This window comes from Orcinus orca, chromosome 21, assembly GCF_937001465.1.
Source record: "Orcinus orca chromosome 21, mOrcOrc1.1, whole genome shotgun sequence".
Classification (NCBI taxonomy): Eukaryota; Metazoa; Chordata; class Mammalia; order Artiodactyla; family Delphinidae; genus Orcinus; species Orcinus orca.
In genome coordinates this window covers 6,117,856-6,139,762 of record NC_064579.1, presented here as the reverse complement: position 1 = coordinate 6,139,762, position 21,907 = coordinate 6,117,856, and the positions used below count along the sequence as shown (strand labels likewise).

Below are 21,907 nucleotides of genomic sequence, written 5' to 3'. Positions count from 1 at the left end.
GCCAGACAACCCCCTCCCCCCAAAAGAGTAAATACTGCATGATTCCATTTATATAAAATTCTACAAATGCAAAGTAAGCTAGAATGACAAGCAGACAAGTTGTTGCTTGGGAATCAGGGAGTGGGGGTCACAGAGAGGACTTGGAGGGAAAGATTACACAGGGGCATGAGGAAGTTTGGGGGCACGATGCATGTGTTCGTTATCTCGACTGTGGTCATGGTTTTACAGATATATATGGATGGCAAAACTTATCAACTTGTGCACTTTATGTGCTTTTTATTGTATGTCAATTATTCCTCAACAAAGCTGTACAAACATATAATCACAAAATGATCTCTAGGGACTTCCAACTGATTTCCAACTCAATTTTGTTTTCATGATCCCTCTTTGATCCCTTTACAGAACTCTCTTCAAGAAACATCATTAGCCCCAAGTAAATATCCTTGTGTTGTTACAAGGCACCAGTCCTAGGTTTGCCAGCTGGAAAAATTCTGAGTAACCCTCAATAACTAAGGATACAGTTCTTCACTTCTCTTCCCCCCCAAGCTCACCAAAATCTTACCGGGATCAAATGTCCTAAAAGATGACCTCTATTCTCTGTGTGGGGCATTAAGTAAAGAAGAAAAATCAAAATCAAACAAAAACTTTTTCCACCATCTTCCACTCTTGTGATACAAATGACCTGAAGCCAAAGATTGTAAGAGTTGCCTGACTCCTTTGGGGCTAACATGGTTGTTGATGAAAAGGGCTCTAAATGCGAAAGAAGGGGCCTCTTTCAGCATTGGAGTGACACCCTCACCAACAATTAGTTTGTTGGAGGACTAAACAGCAATCCAGAGATTGGGAGATGCGGATGGCTGTGGCGGGAATATTTTTTTTAAATCCTGTTTCAACTTCCAACTGCAAAATGAACCAGCCCAATTTAAAGTTTCGCAACTTCTGACCACTGATCTACATTCCTGAAAGGTTACATATGAAATAAATGTGGTAAGTGTGTGTGTGTATGTGTTTTAAGTTGCATCATCATTCTCTAATTCATTTACTATAATGAAGAACGAGACTTGGGGTCATTTGAATTCTGCCTTAGCAACTTACAAGCTTTGTGACCTTGGACAATCCCTTAACTTCTGTAAGCTTCAACTTCCTCCCTAAAATGGAGCTGAACTCAAAGAGCTGAGCTGAAAACTCTACAAAACGAGAAAGGCACAGGGCCTGGTACATGGAAAACATTCAGTAACGCTTTATGAAATCTGTATTGTAAATATCTATGGGGGTGTCGTTTTGGAGTCTCACATCTCTTCCTCTGATAAGCCTTCATCTGGTTACGACTCAAAACCACACAACTTACAGCTCATCGTTCTCTCACCTTCCGTCACATTAATAACTGGAATCCACAAAAGGGCAAGAACACATTAATGGAATTCCCTATTTAAAACAGCAACAGCTAAAGCTTATTGAACAATTAAAATGTGCCAAAGATTGGGCTTCCCTGGTGGCGCAGTGGTTGAGAGTCCACCTGCCGATGCAGGGGATGCGAGTTCGTGCCCTGGTCCGGGAGGATCCCACATGCCGCAGAGCGGTTGGGCCCGTGGGCCATGGCCACTGAGCCTGCGCGTCTGGAGCCTGTGCTCCGCAACAGGAGAGGCCACAACAGTGAGAGGCCTGCGTACCACAAAAAAAAAAAAAAATGTGCCAAACATTGTTGTACATCATTTTCTTGGTTTGTCATTTAATCCTCACAACAGTCCTATAAAGTTCATACCATGATCCCCATTTTACAGATGAAGAAACTGAGGCACAGATAAAGTCTTTTTCCCAAGGTCACACAGCTAATAAGAGGCTGGGGGGCCCAGGTGATGGCCCAGGATTTAAATCCATGCAATCTGACCATGGGGTATCTGCACTTAACCACTACTCTCTACTGCAAGCTTTTTATAAATTTATTTATTTTATTTGTTTTATTTTTGGCTGTGTTGGGTCTTCGTTGCTGCGCGCGGGCTTTCTCTAGTTACAGTGAGCCAGGGCTACTCTTCGTTGCGGTGCACGGGCTTCTCATTGCCGTGGCTTCTCTTGCTGCAGAGCACGGGCTCTATGTGCACAGGCTTCAGTAGTTGTGGCGCACGGGCTTAGCTGCTCCGCGGCATGTGGGATCTTCCCAGACCAGGGCTCGAACCCGTGTCCCCTGAATTGGCAGGTGGATTCCTAACCACTTCGCCACCAGGGAAGCCCTGCAAGTTTTTTTTAAAATGGATTTTTAAACACATTGGTTTGACTTTTGTTAAACAAATCATCACAGACTTACCTCCGGGGTAATTTTGGATATTGAGTCATGACAATCACGGGTCTCTTAAGGAAAGAGTTTTCAGAAATGTTAGATTATCATTTAGTTATGGCTCTAGGCAGGGCCATAACTAAACAACAGACACCTGGTAAAAAGCCTCCTGAGAACGAAATCCCACCACTTCCGTTCATAGTTTATTTCAAAGTTTAATAGTCAGGAAATTCTTAAATGACAACTAATTTAATTCCTTTATCTGCACGCTAAGCCCCATTCCTTGGGCTGATAAAGCCCAATATTTCCATTTCTCTTATTCATTCACTCAACTATTGAGTAAACATTTACTAAGGGTGAACTATTAAAGAAACCTTTATTAAGTGTGTCGGGCCCAGTTCTATCACTGAACATGCGGAGAAAAAGCTCTCAGGTTCTGATAGGATCAATCAGGAAATTGGTCAAGTTTGTGCGCACAATGCGTGTGTTGGGGGAGGGGGAGATTTGCAGTGACAGGGTGGGGAGAGGAGAAACCCTCTTTTATGGAGGTGGGCACAGAGCTCCCCGGCAGCGCCCACTTGTGGGCTTAACATACAATGAACTATCTCAACACAAACTCACCCAGAGCAAACCCCCAGGAGATGGGGAGGGGGTTGGAAATGGGCCAGTTCCATGCCTGGAAAACCTACACTTTCCTTTTCCAGTGTCCTCAGTCTGTCCAGCACCACCAGCTTGCCATCTTCCCTGTGTAAACGCTTTCCAAGTACCGAAGGCTGTAATTAAGTGGACTCTCTTCTGCGAACACAGTAACTTCTGTGGCTGAATTAGAAATGCCCTAGTGTGATGCTGCGGACCAGTGAAGGCTGCGGACTGGGAGACACAAGGTCTGGATGCTGGTTCTCGGCCACCGTGCTGCGGTCTGTTTTTACTGGGCACTTAAGGGCCCGGGATGCTGAGGAAGACGCAGTCCCCACCCTCAGGGAACTTACAGTCTAGCGGGGAGACACTGACAAGCACAAGCCCCTGTGCGGAGCGGCATCAGTTACGAGGCAGTTAAACTCCTGACGTTAAGGAAGAGCAAAGCAGGCTTTCATCCACTGCTACCCTCGCACCTCACTGAACCTAGATTTCGTTCACTAAAATTGAGATAATTCCTTCTTAATCTACTTTACGGTGCTATAGGGACCTCAAAGGCCAAAGCTCGTAGAAAAGCATAAAGGGCAATTCAAAGTAGAGACTGTTGATTAGTTACGTAACGGTGCTAATCTGCACATTTAAAGGATGTTTCATTCAGTGGTGCTACAGGAAAGCGGAACAGAGGGCTAGAAGGCTTGCAAGTCGCTGGTACCTGCTCCGAAAAAAAGCAAAACAAAACAAACAAAAAAACAGGCTTGACCTAACGTGGAGGGGAATCCGGAGCAAACTCCAAAGTCAAATCCTCGGAAAGTGACACGTCGGCCTGAGCACCCACCGCCACTCACCTCGTCCCCGGGGTCACTCTCCAGGCGCCCGCACCACCCCCACCCCGGAAATCCCAGACCGCGGTCCTCACCGCCCGGACCGCGTCGCGGGCGCCTCCTGGCGGCCACCCGCGGCCACCCCCCCGCTCGGGGCGCGGGAGCGGCACTGGCGAACTAGGGAGAGAAGGGGCGTGGTCTTCTCGCGTGAACTAATGGCGTCATCGAAGCGACGGGCCCGGAAGGAAGTAGCGTGCGGAGAGGTGTGGCGGTTTCTGCGGTTGCACAGGGGTTCGGACGAGTACGGAGCGCCTGGAGGGACAGCCTGGTACGCGGCCCCCGCCCCTTAGCGCGCGCGCTTGGGCCTCGGTGAGGCTCCCGGCAGGAGCTGATCGACGGTTCCCCCCGGCCCCCAGCACAGCATCCTTTCTCCCTCGGGAGCGGGAAAGCAACCCCTTTCTGTCCCGTCCCTTCCCCGCGAGCCTCTAGGCGGGACGGAGTGGAGGCTCTTGGAGCCTCCAGCCCCGAACCAGGGCTCCTGGGACTCGCGACCCTCTCTCAGAAGAGGGCAGGGAAGGAGCGCGAGGTGGAGCGGGGGTGACTTCGGGGAGGAAAGGGTTTTTGCACATAGGGCGCAGCTGCAGATCGGTAGCTGGAGGCCGCACGGTGAAATAAGCGCCTCGCAGACGTCTGCGCCCGAGTTAAGTTAGACCCGGGAGACAGAAATCCACGCGCTGGACGCGTGGGCCCAGGCGCGCCCGATTGGGAACCTCGCTGACAGTTACCGTAGTTTTTCCAGATCATTCAGTGTTCAGGAAATGAGTCTCTGGATGCCAACTCCTTCGCGTCCTGGTGCCCGAATACAGTTGAACCCAGGAGCCCCAGAGTCTACCCAGCCTGGGGAACCCCCTTTCCCCTCTAACCATGGGCTTGGGGAACCTGTCAGTTGCAAAGTGCTAGTCAAGCATATGGGAGGGAGTGTGGCTTCAGTGCTGCTTAGATACCTATATTGTTTAGGGCCAAAGGAATAACGGGGAAGGTGGATGAAAGGCCAGAGAATCCCGCCATGGAACTCGGCTCGCATGCTATCTGTGTCGCTCCAGCCTCTGAAAGGAGTAAATAATGGTTTCCTTTGAAGTGGCAGGCAATTAAGGACTGGGAGGCTCTGACCAGAATTACACAGCCACAACTGCCTGTCATCTGACATCCTCTGTAATTTGGGCCAACGTACTGCAGCTGCCTCGCTTCCCTTTTACTAATATGAGTGGCTCCGGTGACAGCCCGTTCGTGTTCACAGGAAGGGAAGGCTGTGTCCTGAACGCTGCCCAATTGGCGCTGGTTCTCCCTTGGGCCATGGCTGTATCTGGAGCCAGTTAAGGAATGGTGGTGCCAAGTGAGAGCAAGGAGGAAGAGAGTTGTAGATCTAGCCTTGTGTTCATACTACTACAGGCTGGACGTGAGCCACTTTCTGGAGCTCGGCTTGGGGAAGTGCTCTCGCTGTCAGAGCTTTTCTCCCGCAAGTCAGAGCGCACACGTCTTGCTGTATCTTTTCCCCCAGGGTGAACGCTCACTGATGGCTCAGTTGGGAGCAGTTTTGGCTGTGGCTGCCAGTTTCTTGTGTGCATCTCTCTTCTCAGCTGTGCACAAGATAGAAGAGGGACATATTGGGGTGTATTACAGGTAAGGCAGTGACACGGCGTAGCTTGCAACTTCCTGTTCAATGACTGGCTTTCCTAGTCAATGTTTAACAGATTCTGCTGACCAACTGTGTTTATATTTTGTTGAATAGGGGAGTCTTTTAGATTGAGCTTTTGTGTCAGTGACCGTGGGGAGGGGAACACACACACACGTAAATACATATATAAATGTAAATATAAAACCCAGTAGTCTGATGCCATGGATGATAATCGATGAACGTGTAGAGAGATTTGGAGAGAAAACCTAAAGGCAATCATGCTCCTTGAAGATCATCTCTGAAACATTGTTTTCTCCTACTTGCCTCTGGGCGTCTCAGTGCCACGAGCTTACCTCTGACGAGTACCGGTTCTTGATGGCAACCTGAGGAGATGTCATGTGGACCTACTCTTTAAAATTAACATTTCAGGAAGAATGGAAGAGCCTGCAGGTTGACTTGTATCCATCAAGGCAAGCTCTAGGATAGTGGTTCTTACAATAACCCATTATGTCACTTTATTTTTATTGCTCTTTTTAAAAAAAAAAAGTATCTGTGACTTAATATAAAGCAAAAAAGCATTTAATATAAATCTTGGGTTGCTTTCCTTTGAGTCACCTCCATAACCAAGGTATGTGCTGTAAGTCTTTATGAGCCCCTTCTTATATGTACCCCATAATGCTTTTTCTCTGGATGCCGGTAGCGAGTTCTAGAAGTCTGATTGGGTTCCCCTCTCCCTTTAATTATTTCTTCCCACCATCTGTTTCTATGTCCCCCAAAATGGCTTTTAATTTTATTACCATTTACATATAACTTGATTAGAAAAGTAACTGTACTGCCAAAAACATATTTAGATGGTTTATCAAGTGTACTTAAAATTATCCTTTTGATTCTTTGTGTCACTGGACTCCAACACTAGTACCATTAATTGGTCACTATATTCCCGGATTTAACTGCCCTTGTGGATCTCCACAAGCCCGACAGATACAACAAAACAGCTCTCCTCTCTTATCTCAAGTATAGCCAAGGATTCTGCTGTCTTTATTCCATTTTTTCTGTGTGCCCGTTTTTCTCACTGCAAAAGCATGAATAGCGGTTTTAGGTTTTAGCGTCAGGCTTCCTAGAATATTAGGGTCAAGCTGAGAGGAAGACAGGGATCTGTGGGCATGGCTCTGGCACATGTCACTCTATATTAAATGTTTATGGGGCTGCAGAGAAAGTGGGCCCAAACAGTATTGATGTAACAGACACCCCTTTGCTAAACCAAGCCTGCCTCTCTCTCCCTCCTCTGCAGAGGCGGTGCCCTGCTGACTTCCACCAGCGGCCCTGGCTTCCATCTCATGCTCCCATTCATCACATCCTATAAGTCTGTGCAGGTATACTCGGCTTGTGGGGCAGGGTTGGACGACTGCACACTTGGGTGGTGATTAGTGCGTGATTTGGAATGATTTAGCCATTGGATGAGTGGATGAGTGTAATGCCTTTTCAAGGAATCACTTAAGAATAAGTCCTATATATAATATAAAGTATGAGGCTCCATGAGCCACTTACTTCTGGAGTTTTACTTGATTGTTGAAATAGCTGAACGGGGTCATTGCCTTGGCCTGTCATTCCCAGCTGGGAAATATGGCTTCACTTCAAGACAAAACCAGAGAAGAATCTGTTCTGAATACGCAGAAGGAAAAATAGGATGTTTGTGCATCTGTATGTTTTAAACCACAGGCTACCAAGATAGATGGAAATAAAACATGGTAATTTTGCTGGTTCTTTTTTGAATTTCAGAGATGTGAACATAATTGGGGGGGGTGAACTTGGAGAAGGGAAACGACATCTAAAATAGGTGTAGGATTAGTTATGACAGACCCAAAGCCAGGCTAAGTTAGACTAGTCATCTTTGAAGTATGTCCAGCTAAGAGGAATAAGAAGATTCAGAGAATGACTTTTAAACTAACCCAGGGAAGTATCCTGGGATACCTCATCAGCATCTGCCCTGTAGGTTTCTTCTGCCATTTACTGTGCTTGGTGGTTTTCAAAGTGCATTCCGTGCACATTATCTCATTTGAGTCTCACAGTAATCCTGAGAATGGGCCGAGCAGGTTTTAGAGGCTATGAGGTTAAATAAAGAATCTGCTGTTTCAAGACTAGTAAATGGAAGAAACGGAAGTAAACACGGGTCTTAGGACTCCTAATCCAGGGTCTTTTTCACTCAACCATCATTGCTCAGCCTGTTCATGTGGTGGTTCACTTACAGGGAAGCGGGGTGGGTACCTTTGCTTGGTTTAGTCTCACACTCTGTAAGTGAGGAGCACTCATTGGGGGTGTTCACATTTCACAGAGGCCAAGTTTAACCCAAATAAGTATTCAAGGCAAAGGCTGTTTGGGTTTCCCAAAAGAACTCACTTTGTTTGTCACTGCTCACCTTACAGCATCTTATGTCTCCCCTAATTCCAGACCACACTCCAGACAGATGAGGTGAAGAACGTACCTTGTGGGACAAGGTAAGGTGCCCAGAATAAAGCTGTGAAGCCCAAATAAGAGGCAAGGCCATCTGGCTGGCTACAGTAAGAGACAGTGAAAAGGGACATACCACTTGGTGGTTTCACCAAGTTCTCTGCCCCCAAGCTCCCTATGTTCTGAGTTGAGTAGGTGGTGGAGTGCAGTAGAGAAGATCACAGAAGGGAGACAAGTTTGGAAGGGCCTCGAATGCCATGATAAAGGCTTTTAGCACACAAATAACTTGCTAGAGGAAGATCACTTTAGCAGAACTAGCTATGGAGAATGTTGGAAAGGTGGTAGGCGGAGAACTCAGGGGCCGGAAATTCACCACCAATATGGTGGTCCAGTTGAAAAGTCAGGAAGGTCTGAACAGGGACAGAGTAACAAAGTAAACCACACCATAAGGAAACACTCGGACAAACACAGAATCAGAACATCCCACAGAATGACTGGCCCTATTTCATCACAAAGTCATTGTATTTGGAGGGGCCTTGGGTCAAAAAGGAGACGTAAAGATATAAGCAAATGTAATGGTGAACCTTGCTTAGAACTTGGTTCCAAAATAACAGCTATTAAAGACATTACAGAAACTGCGTTAGTCATTTTGGGCTGCCGTAACAGAATGCCGCAGACTGGGTGGCTTAAACAACAGCCACTTATTTTCTCACGGTTCTAGAAGCTCAAAGTCCAAGGTCAAGGTGGCAGCAAGGTTGGTTCCTGGCCTGCAAGTGGCTGCTTTGCTGTGTCCTCACGTGGCCTTTCCTCTATGCACGTGTGGAGAGAGAGAAAGATCTCTGGTGTCTTTTTCTTCTTTCCTTTACCAGTCCAGTCAGATCAGGGCCCCACCATTATAACCTCATTTAACCTTAATTACCCGTGTAAAGGCCCTGCTTCCAAATACAGTCGCATTGGGGATTAGAGTTTCAGCATATGGATTTTGGAGAGCACACAATTCAGTCCATGACAGGAACTTCTGGGGAAATTTGGAGAAAGACTGGGTATTAGATGGTAAGGAATTATTGCTAATTTCCTTAGGTTTGGGAATGGTATTGTGACTCTGTAGGAGACTGTCATTATTCTTAGGTGATTGATGCTTGACAGGTGTTAAGGGCTAAGGTATCCTGGCCGCAGCTTGCTTTGAAATGTTCAGCAAAAAAAAAAAAAGTAGATCAATCGATAGGTAAAATGTTAACAATTGTTAAATTTAGGTGTTGATATATGAGTGTTAGTTGTACTATTCTTTCAGCTTTTCTGTATGTTTGAAATTGTTTTCTAATGAATGTCAGGGCAGGGAGGACTGAACTAAAGTGATGGTGAAAACAAAGTGAGAAACAGTGACCATAAAACCCCACATTTTTAAGTTCTGAGAACTCCGTTACCTTCTTTAGTCTCTTCCTTTCGATTGATTGCTTTAATCAAAAGGCACTGCAGATTAAAAGGAGATGAACTACTCTTGTCTTACCGCCAAAGTTTCGTTTTTTTCTTCGCGGAGGTATTTTTAGGAGGTGTGATTTCTCACGAGATTGCGTTCTCGCTAGCAGCTCGGAAGGACTCCTGCCTGGAGAGCCTCCTGCCTCTGACCTCTCACCGCCCCCCCACCCCACCCCACCCCCGTGAACTCTCCTCTTTTCCTGTCAAGTCACACACCTCCCGCCACCCCCTAGGAGAGGCACCATATTCCAGAGCTTAGCCTTGACTGCTGTGTCCGTCCCTCTTCCGACAGCGGTGGCGTGATGATCTACTTCGACAGAATCGAGGTGGTGAACTTCCTGGTCCCACACGCAGGTGTGTGCTTGCCGTGCCCTTCCCCCAGCCCAGCCCCTCCCCTGCAGCCCACTCCCCCCGCCCCACCACCGGCCCCACGCCTGCCCCGTGTCTGCAGCAGCGCCCCGGGAAGGGACAGCCGCTGTGTCCGGGGATGTGGTGAGTCCCGCCCGTCCTCATCCTGAATCTCTCCTTCCTCCCAGTGTATGATATAGTGAAGAACTACACTGCCGACTACGACAAGGCGCTCATCTTCAACAAGATCCACCACGAGCTGAACCAGTTCTGCAGTGTCCACACGCTTCAGGAGGTCTACATCGAGCTCTTCGGTAAGAAAGCCTCTTGGGATGATCACCTGCTCAAGCAGCCCTGCTTCCCCGCTGCCTACTTCTGAGCTGCCCACAGGGCGGGATGGGTACCAAAGGCCCGGAAGTGTTGAAGATCCAGTGCCCGGGAAGCAGGCGGTCACACAGGGCACTCCTGGGAAATGCTGATGCCGGTGGAAGAAGCTCGTGAGAGTGGTTGAGCGTTGGGCACAGGAGTAATAGTGGATGCGAGGACTCGCTCCTGCGCTGAATCAGAGGCCTGGGATGGAAGTGTGTTCCCACTGTCCCTAAGCATCGTTTTGTAATGAAGAGGGGTCAGTTCTAGAAGAACCTTAGAGATTACCCAGCATCCTCCTATCAAGATAAGGGTACTAAGGCCCAAAGGGAGAAAGTGCCAGAGCTGGCTAGTAGCAGAGCTGAAGCTCAGACCTCCCTCCCCTGGCTTCTGGCTTCATCCATGCCACCCTGGATGAAGGGCACCAGGACCGAGTGATGAGAACAGCAAGGGTCACGTTTAATTCTAGAAGTGGGACAAGGACCATAGCTACTTACAGTTCCTAGAACCTCTGTGGGTTTTGGTTGTTGTTTTTACCCTATACCTGTAGAGAGGAATAGGGAAACGCTTAGAACAGAAAGGACCCATGTGGGACTTCCCTGGTGGCGCAGTGGTTAAGAATCCGCCTGCCAATGCAGGGGACACGGGTTTGAGCCCTGGGCCGGGAAGATCCCATATGCCGCGGAGCAACTAAGCCCGTGCTCCACAACTACTGAGCCTGCGCTCTAGAGCCCGTGAGCCACAACTCCTGAGCCCACGTGCCACAGCTACTGGGCGCACACGTCGCAACTACTGAAGCCCGCGCGCCCAGAGCCCGTCCTCTGCAACAAGAGAAGCCACTGCAATGAGAAGCCCGCGCACCACAACAAAGAGTAGCCCCCGGGCTTCCCTGGTGGCGCAGTGGTTGAGAGTCCACCTGCCAATGCAGGGGACACGGGTTTGTGCCCCGGTCCGGGAAGATCCCACATGCCGCGGAGTGGCTGGGCCCATGAGCCATGGCTGCTGAGCCTGCGCGTCCGGAGGCTGTGCTCCGCAACGGGAGAGACCACAACAGTGAGAGGCCCGTGTATTGCAAAAAAAAAAAAAAAAAAAAAAAAACGAGTAGCCCCCGCTCACCGCAACTAGAGAAAGCCCACGCGCAGCAACGAAGACCCAACACAGCCAAAAATAAAATAAATAAATGTATTAAAAAAACAAAAGCAAATGAACTTTGCAATCAGTGGTAACAGCTATTCTTGACATCAGGACTGGACAGTGATTTTTCCCAGGAATCTTCATTAAAAGGACCCTGAGTGAGAACATTCTGTAGAGTAGACAGAGGCGGAATCGTTGGCGACACCAGTTGTCTTAATTAAGCAAACAGCCTTTTGCACTGTTTCAGATTTGGGAAATCATCAGAAGCACTTTTGACTTTTCTGCAGAAGAAAATGAATCTAAATTCACTTTATAGGCTTTGGATTCTCTTGTGGGGTTTGGATTCAGTGTGCTGTTAAGAACAGTTCAGTAAATCTGCTGTTGGTTTTTTTTTTAACATCAAACTGATATAATTTCATAAAATATCTTCGTTTTCTCTCTAGCCATTGTTTTAGAACTTGTGCCATTAAATGAACGTTCCAAAGCATTTGAAACAACAAAAGACAGAAGAGCTCTAATTTCCATGTAGAGGGAATTAAAATGTGAAATTATTCTGCATTAGAGAACTTCTCACTATCTTGCAGATGAACTTGGCGTCCTAGTAAAGTAAAACTTCTTGTACAGAGGAGCTAGGGAAGTGTGTTTGCTTTGAAATATCTTTTAACATCATTCTTGCCAGCAAGCACTGTTTTGTTTAGAATCCATTTGCATCTGCAAAGGAGAAACTCAAGTCTCTAATCCTGTTCCTTGAAGTTGGAAAGTTTTTCTCTGGTCCCCTCCTCTCAGGACGCATAGCCCTGACTTTCAGCTTGACTGCAGTTTTTATCACTGCTTGCTCTGATGCATCCTCTTTGCCTGTTTTATTAAAATGTTATCCAGTACTTGTTAAGAAGTTTGTCTGAAGACCCTCTTTGTGTTCACGTAATAACATAACTTAATCTGCATCTGTCAGCATAACCATCACCTATAAACAACTTAGTACTGGTGTTACTTTGGTAGTAAACCACCATGCAAAACATTTCTTCCAGATTTTCCTAGAAAATTACTAGCCCCGGGTCACAATTTTCTGCCTTGACTCAGACAGAATTTAATCTGATAAACAACTGTGTTAGTAACTTATGGAGGGTATAGGGCATCTCCCTTAAAGTTTGGTCGGTCTCCTATTTAAAATAGAAAATGTGGAATGTAATGTTTATCTCTAGCCGTCAAATTGTTAGACCCATGTCAGGTGGGAGGTGCTGCCCTTATGGGCATTTCTCTCTCAGTGCTGAGAGGCTGCTGGGAACGTATCTGATGTGTAGAAGTATTAAAACCCCTTGCTTAGCGATATGACAGTTGAAGAAAGTACTGTTCTCAACCCTAACAACCAAAGCATAATAATTAAACAAGTTCTTTATTTTGGGTCGTGACTAGCTTGAGCACATCACTGAACCTCTGTGGGCCTCAGTTTGAGCATCTATAACAGGCAAGGAGTTAGACTTACTGTTCCTCAAAGGCTCCTGGATCACGAATGGCCACTTAAAGCAGATGGCAGCTGACAGTAGGGAGGTGGTTCCGTGAAGATGTCCCAGCCTGGTTTCGTGGGTCCTTTTCTCAGTGCTCTTCCAGGATCTTACTGAGGATCTCATGGGCGGGGGGCAGGGCAGGGAAGGCCCAGGTCAGAGCAGGCAGCCTGGGCGCCGCTGTTCTAGGGCCACAGCTAGAGGGACAGTCGGTTACAGCTCTTCCAACCCTTGTCCGTGAAGTGACTCTCGTGTCATGTTTCAGACAGAGAATCAGGACCAAAGCAAACAGCACATCAGACCACTTGGGCTCGTTTCCAGAGCTGTAAATTGTCATTCTTCTCCTTGTGTTATTTGATGGAGTTCCTAATGGAATTAGTCTTCCTTGGGGCTTTCCTTGACATCAGAGTCTGTTTTTCTTTTAGAAACCTCTAAAATTACTAGATTTAATGTGCTTGGCTTTTTCAAAATACCTAACTTGGCCATTCCACCTTCCTTCTTCGTGAAAGCCAGGCGGCCACCTTCTGTTGCTGCTGTTTCTAGGGAAAGGCTGCTGCCTGACTCAAAAACTGTGCTCGAGTTGTTTGTCCTTTTAAAGCTTAGCTCCCTTCTGGGCGAGGCTGATGTCTTCTTGAGGCCCCAGGGAAAGGACACGCTCACGGCTGGCTCACGTAGAGGACCGAGTGGGCCTCCCGCTGTGAGAGCCTTGCAGGGCGTCTTTAGACATCCGGGCCCTGATGAGCACTCTGCCTTGGGAAGACCTTTTGCCTGTCGGGTGCATTCATGAGCCGGTGTCTTGCCTTGCACTCTACCACCGTACTTCCCTCCTCCCCGCCTGAAAAGTGTAACAGCTCCCTTTTCTATCTGTCTTGATTCCAGATCAGATTGATGAAAATCTCAAACTGGCTCTGCAACAGGACCTGACCTCCATGGCCCCCGGGCTCGTCATCCAAGTAAGCACCGCCCTGGTGGGAGCCCTGCCATCGCCCCCGACCCCCGAGGAAGGTGCATCCCCTCTTCCAGAGGATGTCCTGTCTGTGCAGGAAGATCAAGGACCGGTGGGAGCTGGTCCCTCAGCCCCTCACCTCCCCATCAGGTGCTGTTTTTATCCCTCTCCAGGCTGTGCGGGTGACAAAGCCCAACATACCTGAAGCCATCCGCAGGAACTATGAGCTGATGTGAGTGTGCCCGGTGCCCCAGCTGTAACCACCGCTCTCCCCTGCCTCCCGTTCATCCCATCCCGGGGTTGATCGACGCAGGGCCAGGCATCCCCTCTTGAGTATTTGTTACAGCGCACCACCCTGGAAGATGGGGCAGGCATGTCAGGACGCTCACCTGGGCTCCGCAATGACAGAGCAGGGATGCTCTTCAGAGGGCCGGGGCGGGGGCGGGGGGAGGCGTGTGGCATTTCACGGCTCGTTCCAAAGAAGACGGGGAGCGGCGATTGCGTGGGCAGGCAGGTGCCTTTTACTGAAGTCAGTTATGCTTTATTTCCTACCAATGAGTTTTGGAGGAGAAGGCAAGCCATGTTACTGCCTGCAGCAGAGCCGCTTTCACCTGGGATGTTACAGAGCCTGCCAGGAGAGAGGAAGGAATGACAGCTTGCGTCCCCCGGGGCGGGGGCAGCTTGTCTTCTCCAGGGCGCAGTGAATCTCCGCAGAAGCTGGTCCCCAGCAGCCTCACAGCTGTGCATTTTTCTCCCCTTCAGGGAAAGCGAGAAGACGAAGCTTCTGATTGCAGCCCAGAAGCAGAAGGTGGTGGAGAAGGAAGCCGAGACAGAGCGGAAGAAGGCCCTCATTGGTCTGACTGTGCTTGTGGGGTCCCCTTTCAGAGCAGACAGGCTGGGGAGGGTGGAGAGATTCAGGAACCCTGGGGCTCGGTCCTCCGAAGCCCTGCCACACGCGGGGTCGGCCTGCATCCCCCGGAGACAGCTGAAATTGTCAGATCACAGCCAGGGATCCTGAGTTCTGAGTTTCCACACATCTCTTAAATGAAAGGAGCCCTTCCAGTAAATTCCTCATTCACAGTAATAATAACACCGATTGGGCCCTTACTACGAGCCGTGGGCTTTTCTAAATGCTCGCGGGTGAATCATCTCGCTCCTCACACACCCACCCCTGCCGGGTGAGGAAGGCAGCATCCTTAACCTCCTCTCACTGAGCTGAAGCACACGGAGGCTAGATTGCTGCCCACGGTCACATGGCAGAGAAGTGATGGAAACGGGGTTCAAATCCAGGGACTCTGCCCCTGAACCCGGCTTCTTTACCACTGCACCAGACGACCAGCCACAGCCCTGGCCACTTCCTAAAGTGCAGTGGCAGGAGGAAACCTGTACCTCAACACTTAAAACATTCCTTTGGGAGAAATATCCTGTGACTTGGGAGAGGGAGCCTGCCATGGCTGCCTCTGGGCCAGTGACCCTTCACCCGAGCCACCCGCTGCCCTGCATCAGGGCCTCAGATCAGGTGAAAGGTGCAATGCCGTCAAACTCTGGACGTGTCGGGGCTCTAAGCCTTTCTCAACTTCATTAATACAGAGGCAGAGAAAGTGGCTCAGGTGGCAGAAATCACCTATGGGCAGAAGGTGATGGAGAAGGAGACGGAGAAGAGAATTTCGGAAATCGAAGGTGAGCGAGAGATTCCCGCCTGCCTTTTCCTCAAACCCCGCTCTGTGGCCGGGGCGGGGGGGGGGGTCATTTCCTCTGCTCTGTAATCTCTGTGCTCAGATGTTATGGTTTCTTTGGAACATCCCTTGTTCTCTATGCTCTGACTTGAGTTTTGGGGAGATTCGGTCCAGGCTGGCATTAATTTTCCACTTCAGAGAGTTTCAGTCATTCATCAGATTTTAGTTGGGTGCCACCAGGACTCTTCTGCCAGGCTTAAGAAAAAGGGAGGTCACGTGGTCCCTGCTGTCTTGGGCTCACAGTCTGGCATTGGAAGTAAACCAAGAAGCTAGGTCCAGACAGCAGCTTTCTCCCCCCTGCCTTACCCGCCCCCCTCCTCAGAAGCCCGTGAACACCATCGTTTTGGCCTCTCAGGGTCCCTGTGGATGTTAAGCTGGGTGTGAAGAAGACACCTTTCAATACCGACACCACGAGCTGGAGAGAGGTGTTGTCTTTGCCAGCTTCTCTGAATCTCACCTTCAGTCCCCTGCCCCTCAGCTCTCACCTCATTCCCACCACCCACCTTCTCCTCCGTGTGGTGCCTTTATATCAAGCAAATTCTAGGCCAAAAACAAGAACTCAGGGCCCAGCTTCAGGCTGCACAGTGCTGTGTCCAGTAGTACCCACGATGGGGCCTCTCGGGCTTTGCAGGTGCCCGTGGAGGAGCCAGTTAGGCCTTTACGGATCAGCGGCTCCTCACTGGGGAGCTCTTAGCCGAACAGCACATTTTATTATAAACGCAGGTCACCAGGCGCTAAGGCCAGTCGAGTTGGCCACATGCACCCCAGCCAGCCTGCAGGCCTCCACCACCCAGGGCCTTGCTGAGGCTGTGCAGTAAGAACCCGCCCCCAGTCCCCGCTTGCTTCCCAGGCTTTTGCTACAGCTGTTGCTCGTGCAAGGCTGGCCTCAATCCCAAGGCCAGGGAGTAAATATCAAAAATTTTGCATCAGCTTGACCGAAAGCTGGTCTGAGCAGATTAAGGAAGCAGATTGCAAAGTAGAAGTTTAAATGTGTCTTAGTCCAAACAGGTGTTAGTCTAGACCATGGCATGTCATGCCCTTCAAGTTGTGCCAGCTTAAGCGCTGCTAATTGGAGCCTTTCTGAAATGATTGATGGAAATGAAAAGGGAGCTGAAGTTGGGGAGGGGCTGAGCTGTTTTGTTTATGGTAGTCGGTTTCAGGGCAGATCCACCTCGGGCCGTATCCAGAGCCTTCTTCGGGCTTCCCTTGGTCTTGCTGTGTACTAGGAGGGGAGAGCGCCGGGGTGGAGAGCTCGGAGACAGGAGGTTGAGGCGGGTCCCGTCCCTCTCCTCACAGGCCACAGAAGGAGTAAGCAGCTAGAAAGAGGATGTGTCTCCACGATGCTGTCAGAAAAGACACTGTCGGGCACAGCGGCAGACTTACTCAGAGTTAGCTAGGCCCCACCACCGGGAGATGCTGTCAGAGCACTCCTTCATCTTGGTCGATTTTCACAACCACTTGTGAAACAGGAGAAAAATGCCTTTTTCCCAGTTTCATAAATGAGGAAATCAGAGCACAGAGAAGCCAGAGCAGTGTGCCCAGGGTCACGGAGGCAGTCGGGGAAAGTGGCGGGGACTAGCCTTCTGATAGCCTCTGCCCTTCACTTCACTGCGTTCTTCTCTTAAGATGCTGCGTTTCTGGCCCGGGAGAAGGCCAAGGCGGACGCCGAGTGCTACACTGCCATGAAAATAGCCGAAGCAAATAAGGTAAAGGCCCAGCGCCGCCTGGCCGCCAGAGGGCGTGTGCCCGGCTTGAGAGTGGCCGGGTGGTTGTAAGAACATGGCGCCTGCCCCAGCCCCTCGTGGTCGCGAGCGAGGACTCCTGGGCCGTGTGGGCCAGCGCCTTCCCTTTCCCTTAGCTGGACCCTGAGAGAAGTTTGAGTTTGCTGGTAAACAGAGAAACTCCTGAAACTCTCGCAGTTCTCACCTTGAGGACCTGAGATTACTCTCTCCCAGAGAAGGGGTTTCGCGGTTACTAACGTAACATTGAGACCAGGAAGAGGCGCAGGGGGCGTGGTTCTCACGGAGACCCTCTCCTCGCGAAAGTAAAGGGATGCCGCCCAGACTTCCCCTAATCTGGCCCCATCAGAGTCTTCCTTACTCATTTTTCTTCCAGCTGAAGCTGACCCCTGAGTATTTGCAGCTGATGAAGTACAAGGCCATCGCTTCCAACAGCAAGATTTACTTTGGCAAAGACATCCCTGACATGTTCGTGGACTCTGCGGGCAGCCTGGGCAAGCACTTGGAGGCGCTAGCTGACAAGCCGAGCTTTGGCTTAGAAGAGGAGCCCTCGGAGGCAGACGCGGAGGAGAACTGAATGTTTCTGTCCCCAGCCGCACATGACCCTCAAAGAGATCTTTATTTTTTAATGATGAACCAGCCCTCCCTTCCACACTACCTTCTTTGACTCTCTTCCACGTACTGTGGTGAAAAAAGAAGAAACGGACTTAAACCTATTCCCCTTCCTGGGAAGCGGGGGTAGGGACTGATGAATTGGGGTTTTCTTCAGGTAAGTAGGTTACGTGGCTTCTGTTAAGATTTGGAAACCATGGGCTAGCCCTTTGAGCTCCAGGCACTGATTTTCGCCCTTTTGAAGCTGACTTAATTAGGGATGCTATTAATAAGGAGTGGGAGGAATGCAGGGTGTCGCCTCCGATCGAACTGCCCTTATTTGGGGAAAGGCAGTCCAGTGTTCTCTACCTGCCTCCAAGGTGGGAGATGCCCGTGGGTGAGGCCCAGCTACCGAGCAAATACTTGCTTGTAAGTTTGCCAGCAGAGCTGTGGAGAAACGGCTGCGGTGGATGTTGGCTTTCCCGGCGCTCCTGGCCGTGAGCCGGTGGGTTACTGCCGAGGCCTGCTCTCTGGAGCCCTGGTAAGGAAGAGCTGGTGCTATAGGTTTTGCAGGCTTTTCTACACACCACCCTCCTTGCCCCAGGGCTGAAAGCGTGGTGGCTTCCGACCACATTTCCAGGGTCAGGGTTTGGCTGCCACCACACAATTCTTTTTAAAACTTTTCACCTATTCTGTGATTTGGTTTTTTTCTCCTCTTAACCTGTTCGTTGGTTCCACTCAGCATCAAGAAGACAGGAATGAAGAACTCAGGTGTCTTCAAAGCTGCTGAAGTGGGACCGTGCTATCTGTTAGCCACTGTGGTACCTGCTTGGCAAACTGTGTGCGTTCCTTGAGATCAAGTGTCTTTTCATTGCTGTGGGGATCCTACGGTTGAAGACCTCCTCTGGGGGAGGAAGAAGGGCTCGTCCCAAAGATTCCCCAATCTCAGTGCCTGTGACTTGTGCTGGGGTCTGTCTGATGTAGTGATAAGGGGGAGCCCGTTTGCTAAGCGGCCGGTGTCTTTAAATCCAGGGCTCCAGGGGTCACACCGAGTGTTAAATCTCCAGAGACAGCTGTGTGGGTATGAGTTCATGCCCTAGTCCCTGGGTCAGGACTGCATCAGAATCCACTCAAATGTTTTTTCATTACTAATTGGGAGATTTGGATGGGGGGAACACAAACATGAAAAAAAGGTTTTCTTGTGTCCTGAAGTTGGAGTTGGGGGCAGGAATGTGTACCAGGTCGCTAAGTGGAGGGCAGCTGTCTGGAGTGAACTTGCAAGCCTGTTGGTATCGTCCACGACAAGCCCTGGCTGAGGATTTGTTATTAGCTGCCCCCCTCCAAGAAGAACTCCCACTGTACCCCTCTTTTCTCGGTGAAACTACAAATGATACTTTCTGGCACAGATTTCCATCTCATTTTTGATCCCACACCCAGACTTCTGATTAATCGAATGGCCCCAAAAGTCGGGCTACCTTGCTTCTAAGTAGCACCAGGCTCTTCGGGAGTTGGGGGAACATTCAGCCGGCCTAGGAATACACAGAGGGTTAATCCCTCTTAATTTAAATGTTGCCCTTCTCTGTTCTAATTTGTGGGACTTAGAATTCTCAAACCACCATTCCTGGTCACACTTTGTGCAGGCAGCCAAATGTTCCTGGGAGTGATGGATTTTAATGTGCTCAGAAGGCCTTGCAGAAGGCAGTTAGTCTAAGACCAACATAAGGTATCCATCATTAAGATACACTCACCCTCCTCCCACTTCAGTGCCATTAATCACTTGTTAGGAGTACCATGTCACATCCAGCATCCCTGATTTACATATTTGTCGGCTCCTCTGCTCTGAGACCGGCTGCCTAAGCCTCAGAAAACACTACTTCTCTCCAGTGGAATACGCAGCAAGGACATCTCAGCCTCTCTGAATAGCAAGCTTGCTCAGATTCTTAACCGGAACTTCTCTCTAATACTAGCATCCTGTGATGGCTTGTCCCTTGCACTAGATCACAAAGGAGCCTCGGTGAAGTCCTGCTACACCTGCCCCCCTTCAATGTCAATGTCACTTCTTCTTTAAGCAAAAAATGTAACTGTTGTAGTACCCATTCGTTTAACTCCAATGTTGTCTGTACCTGCCTGAATAGGAAAATCATGGAAATGGGCTGTTTTCTTAGCTTGAGACAACTAACCAGTCTGTCTGTGTGACTTCGTTTCTGTAACACTTACTAGAAAACCTGATCTGAAAACATTTGAATTCTAAACATGTAAACTGTGACAGCCTGCAATTCTGTAGGCAGTAAAGTCATGGCTGCTATTGATAAATGGAACCTATATCAAAATAAGGAACTGTTTATAAAAGTCAGTTTTTGTAGGACTTTCCAAGGAAGAATCACCTTGGTTGAATGTTTCTCACTCATTAAACTTTGCAGAAGTGGTCTATATTCAGTACTGTTTTTAATCACTTTTTTTAATATCAGGACAGAATATTTGAAAGGAAGCCACAGTTTGTTAATTTTTATATGACTAAAATAAATTCGGAGGGATCTGCGATCATATTAAGTTGAGAGAGGGAAAAAAATCACTGAAAGAATTTTAGCAATATAGTCATCCCTCGGCATCTGCAGGGGACTGGTCAGGACACTCCCCCCGACCCCATACCAAAATCCGTGGATGCTCAAGTCCCTTATACAAAATGGCCTAGTATAGCTGCCTCTGTATCCGCGGGTTCCACATCCACAGATACAAAGGGCCGACTATATTGATCCGAAAAAAGTAGATGTTTTATAAATGATCTGTTGCAGTTTCTATGAGTCTCTATCTTTCAACACAGATAACTTCACCATTTATAAACAGTGAAAGTAAGAGCTTCATATTTACTGACTACCTATTTAAGTTTGATCGAGGATAAGTTGTATCCTGACTAGGGGTCACTCTGCCTCTATGGACTTAACCACTGCTTCTTTAGTTCTATTCAGTAGGGTTCTAGCCACTATTTCTGGTGTTTCCTTTTAAAAGAGGTAATAGCCAATCATTTTGTGTTTGTATTTCCATTCCTCTCTATTTCTGCTTTTGTGCAAGCTGGTGATTGAATAGTCAAAACTAATTCTACTTGCAAAGAGCCCCGAGGACTGAATGACCCCCTTTGAAACTGAGAAATGATTGTTGTTATATTAATCACTCTACAAATGATATGCTGGATTAATTGCCTTGGGCTGATAGATGGAAGAACTGTTTTAGACAACTCTAAAGGTGTGATTTGATGTCTTAGTTTTATTTTCAGTCTTGCTAAATAAAATGAGTCTTTGTATTTTTTTTATTACAGCGAAATTTAGCAATAGCTAATATTAGATTAGGTGATATAAAGAGATAAAACATTTCTGCCTAGTGAGTTAAGTCGAGCCCCAAAAATATATTCAGATGAATATCTCTTCCCATTATCAATGTAGAAATAATAAACAGCTTATTTGTGAAAATGGCATAATTCTTGGTAGGTGCTACGGAGATTTATCGTAAAATACTCCAAACACTGCTGCAATTCTGCTCCAAAAGAGCAGAGGTACTTTCAACTGACCCAAAATATATTTTGATATCAATTCGGTAAGAAAGTCGCAGTCTCTGTCTGGGAAATATGCCCAGCCTAGAGTTGCCGAATAAAATACAGGATGCCCAGTTAAATGTGATTTTCATATAAATAACGAGTAATTTTTAGTATAAGTATGTCCCCAATATTGCATGAGACATACTAAAAAAGTATTCGTTGTTTATATGAAATTCACATTTAACTGAGCATCCTGAACAGTTGACCCTTGAACAACACGGGTCCGCTCTTACACGGATTTTTTTCAATAAACGCACACTACAGGACTATTCAATCTGCGGTTGGTTGCCTTCGCAGGTGCAGAACCACAGATACGAGGGCCTGCGATAAAGTTATAGGCAGATTTTCGTCGATGCCAGCCGGGGTCAGTGCCTCTAACACCTGCATTGTTCAAGGATCAACTGTATTTTTATTTGCTAAATCTGGCAACCCTAGCCCATGCTTTCTCAGGTTTTTCAATGGTGCTCCCAAACTTTCTCTGTTGGTTGGAGAGCCCAACACAAATACTATGGATTTACAACTGAATAGGTAAATTAAGAATGTAGTTTCTAGAGTTAGACTGCCAAGATTCAAATCCCTTCTCTACCACTTCTTAGATGTATGGTCTTGAATAAATTCTTTAACCTGT

At 48.3% G+C, this 21,907-nt stretch overlaps 1 protein-coding gene across 4 annotated transcripts; it reads left to right on the top strand.

The window, feature by feature from the left end:
- The first annotated feature begins 3,901 nt into the window (after positions 1 to 3,901).
- ERLIN2 (ER lipid raft associated 2) lies at positions 3,902 to 21,907 on the top strand. Of its 4 annotated transcripts, XR_004479618.2 has the most exons (13): positions 4,071 to 4,844; positions 5,288 to 5,409; positions 6,696 to 6,777; positions 7,853 to 7,899; positions 9,621 to 9,682; positions 9,865 to 9,990; positions 13,558 to 13,631; positions 13,798 to 13,856; positions 14,387 to 14,478; positions 15,215 to 15,304; positions 16,987 to 17,066; positions 17,476 to 17,868; positions 18,433 to 21,907. XR_004479618.2 is itself a non-coding variant. In XM_004284871.4 (12 exons), exons 2-12 carry the CDS (start codon positions 5,303 to 5,305, stop codon positions 17,674 to 17,676), a joined length of 1,020 nt encoding a protein of 339 aa, XP_004284919.1. In that variant the 5' UTR covers positions 3,902 to 4,057; positions 5,288 to 5,302; the 3' UTR covers positions 17,677 to 21,907. The 4 variants fall into 4 exon arrangements, 3 of the variants coding, with proteins under 3 accessions (XP_004284919.1, XP_033270962.1, XP_033270963.1); XM_004284871.4 differs by lacking the exon at positions 4,071 to 4,844 and adding an exon at positions 3,902 to 4,057 and having other exon boundaries at positions 17,476 to 21,907; XM_033415071.2 differs by having other exon boundaries at positions 17,476 to 21,907.

Coding starts and splice junctions, on each gene's coding strand:
- ERLIN2 (XM_033415071.2), top strand. CDS start 4,773: ATGAAAGGCCAGAGAATCCCGCCATGGAACTCGGCTCGCATGCTATCT. Junction 4,845..5,287: donor CGCTCCAGCCTCTGAAAGGA/GTAAATAATGGT, acceptor CTTTTCCCCCAG/GGTGAACGCTCACTGATGGC. Junction 7,900..9,620: donor AACGTACCTTGTGGGACAAG/GTAAGGTGCCCA, acceptor CTCTTCCGACAG/CGGTGGCGTGATGATCTACT.